The sequence below is a fragment of the Phascolarctos cinereus genome, unplaced genomic scaffold, assembly GCF_003287225.1.
Source record: "Phascolarctos cinereus isolate Bilbo 61053 unplaced genomic scaffold, phaCin_HiC Scaffold_4;HRSCAF=312, whole genome shotgun sequence".
NCBI lineage: Eukaryota > Metazoa > Chordata > Mammalia > Diprotodontia > Phascolarctidae > Phascolarctos > Phascolarctos cinereus.
This window is the reverse complement of record NW_027555847.1, coordinates 660797029-660803028: the sequence shown is the minus strand read 5'-3', so window position 1 is coordinate 660803028 and position 6000 is coordinate 660797029. Positions and strand designations below refer to the sequence as shown.

Below are 6000 nucleotides of genomic sequence, written 5' to 3'. Positions count from 1 at the left end.
CCTCCTCCTCCTCCTTCTCCTCCTCCTCCTCCTCTCCTCCTCCTCCTCCTCCTCCTCCTCCTCCTCCTTCTCCTCCTCCACCTCCTCCACCTCCACCACCACCTTCCTCCTTCTCATTCTCTTCCCATTCCCCCACCAGATTCCTGGGAATCCGGGGCCAGGCCTTGTCCTAATTATGCCCAGCAGTTCGCAGCAATGTATTTTGCCTGGATACCGGTCCTGTTGCTAAATCCAGAGCCGACTTTTTCTTTTCGCCTCTGTAGCTAAAACTCTCTGCCTCCCAGGAGCAGAGAGGATATTTATTGAGACCCTAGCCTCAACCCCCTCCCCACCTCACCTCAACTAAAATATACATCCTGGCTGAGTTAGCGCGTGCATCCTGGTCTTCTACACTAGATGACCGTCCTGGGTTTGTTTCAGTCCGTTTCATTATTGGTTTCGCCTCCCTGAGCAGTGGCCTCCTCCCTGCAGTCCCATTTCATCACCCTAGAAACCCAAGCCCTAGCTGTTAACATGCTGTGCAAGGAGCTTGCCTAGATCCGTTCACACCTGGATCCTGCCCACATTTTGTCTCTCTCCTTTGCATGTAGCCGCCTGGGCAACCGAGACCTGCCCACGCTGCATCAGCCACCTCACATCTTTCTTTACTTCCCTACCCCCACCCGCCCCAGTTCTTGGGAAAATCCAGACCTGGGTTTTTCTGGTTCTCACTGCATTGGGCATGACGCAGTCTTCCGTCTCCCAGGGTGGAATCCAGTCCGCGATTTACATGCCCCCGGTGCAATTGGCATGTCGCATCCCTTCTCCATTCTCAATTCAATCCAATCCTCGTTTTTCATATCCCTCTTTAAACTTGGCACGTCTCATTCCTTCTCCCTTTCCCGAGAAAGCCGTTCCGTATTTTTCTTGCCCACCCCCACCCCCACTAAGCACGTAACATTTTCTCTACCTAATTTTTCCTGGGGCGGGGAAAAGACCTGACGGAAGAGGGGAGGGGTTGGGGGGTGGGGGTAAAGAAGAAGAAATCCAAGCCGTGTTTTTGTTTTTTCCCTCCCTGACTGGTGCTGGTTGCAACGGCCCCGGTCCTGTAGACTGCTCCAGGCCGAGTTTTGCCTTTACCTACTGCCCCCCTTCCTTCTCCTCCCCTCCCGTAGCGGGTGCGCTGGAGAGCGGAGAGAGCAGGCAGGCGACTTGTCATTGCTGTGTCCGGGCGCCGGCTCCATCCGTTCATCCCGAGGTGCAAAAGGGGGCCAGGGCCCCAGCGCCCCCCTCCGCCCCAGCTCCGCCCCTTCCCTCCGCCATGCAACGCGCCGCCAGCCACTGTCTCCTCCTCTAGCCGCCCCCCCTTTCCCTAGCTCCTCCATTAGCTCCGCGCCGCCTCCCCCCAGGTCCCCCGCTCTCTTGGAGCCCCCCGCGGGCACTGCAGGGAGCTCGAGCCGTAGCAGCAGCAACAGCAGTAGCCCCGGCAGCTGTCCTGGGACCCGGGCCCCCCGCAGTTTCTCAGCCGCAGAGGAGGCCCCGGCGGATGGCTAGGCGGGAGTCCCGGAGCGGCCTCGCCCGGCTGGGGGCAGCGGGCGGGGGGCTGGAGCTGCCCCGTTAACCCCTTCGCCGCCGCTGCCGCTGCCGCTGCCGCCGCCGCCGCCACCGCCGTCGGAGGGGGGGCGGGGGGGAGTCGGCTGGACTCACACGTGCCGCCGCCGCCGCCGTCGGGGGAGCCGAGAGAAGGCGGGGGAGAGATGCTGCCCGCTTGTGTCGCTGCCGCCTCGCCCCAGCCCCGGGCCCGGAGCCCTGACGCTATCCACCCCCCTTCCCCCGCTCCCTCCCACACCAGGGGGGAGAAAGGCCCACTCGCCCAGACCTTCGCCTCCAGCCCCGGAGCCCGCGCCCCCTCCCCATTCTCAGCCGGGGAGTGGATTGTCAAATTCGATTTTTTTCCCCCGCTAAATTTTTGGTGGTGGTGGCGGTGGGCTGGGGGAGGGGAGCCCCGGAGCCCGCCCTCTCTCCGCCACCACCCCCCTTCCTCGGTTCCGGGAGATGTGCCGGGCGGGGGGCCCGGGGAGGAGAAGCCTCAGGAGAGAGGAGAGGACTGGCGAGAAGAGCGAGCCGCCCCTGGACAGGTGAGTGTCCACGCCGGGGGTAGAGGGACATGGGGGAGGGGACATCACACCTGGGCCAGGTGTCGGGGGCACTGATCAGGAGAGCCTAGTCTGCCCCCTGCCCACGTCAGGGTCTTGCCCCTATGCGGAGGATGGGAGTGAGCCGAGGAAGGGCGTGGGGGAGGGGGATGATGGGATGGAGTCTTGTCTGGAAAGGAGGTGGCTGGATAGGGGTTCAAATCGTTTTTGCATCTATTCGGGTGTGGGGAGGACCGGAGGCGTTGTAGCCGCAGAGCTGCTCCTGGGGAGGCTATGGGGTTGCTATTGCCGCGGAGCTGGGCACCAGCTGTGAGCTAGCCGAGGTGCTGGCGCGGGCTGGGGTGGGGGGGAGACAGTGGGGTTGGGGGGAGGTGCGGCAAAGAGAGGCAGCGTCGATCCGCTGTGTGACAACAGCGGGAAAGAGAGTCTGGGTCTGGGTGTTTATGCCTGAATGTATCTTTGTGTACCCGAATGATTGTGTGTGTGTGTGTGTGTGTGTGTGTGTGTGTGTGTGTGTGTGTGTCCATGTGTCTCTGGTTCTGCCATTCTATGTCTTTGTGTGTATGTATGTACCGGCTGGTGTCTGTGTGGCTGTGATGGTGTGTTCGCCCTGGCTGTGTGGGTGTCTGGTTGTGTGTCTCTCCGATCTGTGTCTTCCAACCCCCGGAGGGGCTGTGTCAAGGGCTGATACCGCAGGATGCTTTTGGATATACATATACGTACCTGTGTGTGTATATATATATGTACATATATACATATATATGTTCCTTTTTGGTTATTTTTCTCTGAGGGGGGGGGGAGTGATTGGGGGAGGGGTTGTCTGGTGTCGTGGCGGCGTCTCCTGCTAGAGGCTCCCCTCCCGCCTGCCGCTGCGGTCCCCCAAGGAACGTGCTTTAGACCTGAGCACAGGCCCGGGCTCCTGGGGTGGGATTGCTCTGTCAGGCTAGGAGGAGTGGAAGAGGTAGCCTGGTCGCCTGTTTCTGCCTTCGATTGCTGTTAGACTCCTGCATCCTCTTCCCCCTCGATCTGCAGCTGGGGGGGGAGGGTGTCAATCATGCTCCCCCCATGCTCTAGTCCCTGAAATGTCAGGCTTGGAAAAGAGGAAAGGAATGTCGTTTCCCTACCACCCCAACCCCAGCCGTACCCTGGGTTGTGTGTGGGGGAGAGGGGATTGCTTTTATTCCTCTCCAAGACCCCGCAACCAAAGGAGGGTCTTGAGAGCTAAGGGGGAGCTAATCATAACCACTGAAAAGGTGACTAGGGAGAGGGGGGAGATGACATTTGTCCTGAAGTAATAACCTCCCAGAGGGACATGTAACACCTCCCTTCATACACGATCATACCAACAAATATATATTCCCTAACCTTGTGCACACCTCTACTCCTTATTCCCCTCACAGGAACACAAACCCAACCCTTCCATATCCAGCACAGGTATACATACCTCAGCGCTCCCACACACACCTCAATCTTTATATACGTATGGAAAATTTAACAAACTATTATTAAGCATATACAAGAGTACAAGACCTTGTATTCCATGAGGGTTACAAAGATGAAAAAGTCTCTGCCCTCGAAGAGGTTACAGTTTAGTAGGAAGAAAGGACACACACAGATAGAATACAAGCATATACCACCTCTACTTCAAATCCCACCCCCCCACACCCAATACCAAGTAAATACCCCTGCCAATCACCTGCCTCACAATCTCCTGCCAAACAGGGCAGACTTCCTTTTCCCCATGTTTGGAGACCCCTGGTGTCTTATTTCCTCTCCCCAGACCAGAGGATCTGCCCCATGAGGAAATCACATCAGTGTGGAGTGAAATGGGTAGCAGGATTCAGACTATAATAGTTCCTCTCTGGCTCTTCTTCCTTTCAAGAATCTGCATCCTGACCCTAGCCTATTCCCCAAGCCCTTAGGGATCTCTTTCTGGGGTCTCAGTTTTCTATTCTGTCAGTTGAAGGGTTTGGATTCAAAGCTGTTCTAAATCTTATGACCCCATCCTTTCCTTTATTTCTCCCCCACCCCATTCCTGGTGGCTCTGTCTTTCCATCTCCAAACATGTGGGGTGTGGACACTGGGGCGTGGGGGATAAAATGGATGCCAATATGGCTGCTTCTTTCCTTCTCTCCCTGCCTATCCTATTTCCCATATAATAAGCCCCCTGTCACTCAATGAGAGGCTGGGGCCCTAGGGGGAAGGTCTCAGGACAGGTAGGCAGGAAGAGAAAGGTCAGTGTGCTTTCTAAACACTGAGAGTATGGTCCCCAGGGTCCTTGGGGGTGGCCTTGATACCTCCTGCCTTAGACTCCACCCCCCCATCCCATCACAAACCTACTCTTCATCCACCTCTAGCCTCAGCCCCTGGATAGTGGCCTAAAATCCTTCTCCCAGAAAATTCCCAGCACCCTCTGCTGCTCTATTCCACTCTGCCCCTGGCTTCCTCGTTTCCTCGGACCATCTCCCCTTTCCTGTGGGGTGGTAGGAGGAGACTTCTGCCCTCAGAAGCTTCTTGGCTCCCTCCTTACCCCGTCCTGGCCCTACCCAAATCCAGTTCCTTTGCTCTTCTCTCTCCAGCCTTTGGTTTTCCTGCTCAAAATCTGAGTAAAGGAGTACAGACACCTTTCTTGACATTGGGGTGGTGTGCTTTCCCCTTTCACTGTCAGCTAGCTCCAAGGTCCCTCTCCCTCATCCCCTTCATCTTATTCATACCTTGGGTCCAGTTGTCCTTTTGGGGTGGGGGGGTCCCCAGTACTAACTCAGGTCAGGCCCAGGTCTTAGAGGGTGGGTGACTTCTCCCCTTCTCCCACTCACTCCTCCCTCTAATGCCGAATTTATTACTTAAAAGTAGGATGAAAACAGGGAGAATAAAAGAAGGAATACAACCTTCATTATCATATCGAGAAAATTATCCGTGATTTCCCTAACTAGCAATTTGCCTGCCATGCCGTTCAGCGCTGACTTGCCCATTAATTACAGAGATGAAAAATCATCTGGAAAGAGGGAAAAGGAACTAATTCGATCCCTCACCAGCGACAATCAGTACCCATGCACACAGACACGCCACCACATACGTGTGCACGTACATGCGTGGGCCTCTCCCTCCCGCTCTCATTCTAGTGAGTCGGTGACCATCTCTCCTTCCTTTTCTGCTTCTTGTACCTCCTCCCTTCCTCTCCCACCCCTAACCTTATAGATGGTGACTACTGTGAGCATGTCAGTGTCTGATGGGAACTCCTGACCCCACACCCTTGGGTGCCATGATGAGCTTTCTTATGTGAATACCTTCCTCCGCTTATGCTACTGGGAACACCCCGTAGGTCCCATGCTTCTCTGGGCAGAGCAGGCATATTCCCTCATGCCTTTGAGCCCTTCTGTGAGTATGGGGATAGAGGACCAGGAGGAAAACTGTCTCAGTTCCCAAAGAAGAGTAGTGAGCTACTGGTAGGGAACCCTGGGGCATGGAGAAGAACCTCAGGAGGGGAAAGCTTAGGAAGGAGGCAAGCAGGCTGTCTAGCCTGGAGGGCTACCTGCTGAGCCAGTGAAAGCCAGATTCAGCACAGGAATTGTGTGAATGATCTGCTATGTATATTCTATATGTAGGGACAAGAGGTGGGTAGATAGCTATGTCTCTGTTGTCTTTACATAAGTATGTGTGCATCTATATGTATGTCTTTGTATGTGGTTGCATGTTTGCCTGGGTTTGAACATGCATGTGTGTACACGTGATCTATGTGTAAGCCAGGCACACCTAACATGAGATGCTAACCTGGTACTGAATTTGGGGTCAGAAGACCTGAGTTCCAATCCCAGCTCTGTTATTTAGGAGCTGTGTGGCCTAAGGCACACACCAGGGAGGGGTC

The 6000-nt window shown here is 55.6% G+C and overlaps 1 protein-coding gene across 4 annotated transcripts in view; it reads left to right on the top strand.

The window, feature by feature from the left end:
- Positions 1-1096: 1096 nt before the first annotated feature.
- ADGRL1 (adhesion G protein-coupled receptor L1) overlaps positions 1097-6000 on the top strand; it is a 65092-nt gene continuing 60188 nt past the window's right edge. Inside the window, exon 1 of one of the 4 annotated variants that reach the window (XM_078153945.1) lies at positions 1097-2117. In XM_078153945.1, coding sequence (XP_078010071.1) covers positions 1737-2117 — 381 coding nt within the window. In that variant the 5' untranslated portion in view covers positions 1097-1736. The remainder of the gene's footprint in view (positions 2118-6000) is intronic. The other 3 variants (XM_078153947.1, XM_078153944.1, XM_020994843.2) reach the window with 3 other exon arrangements.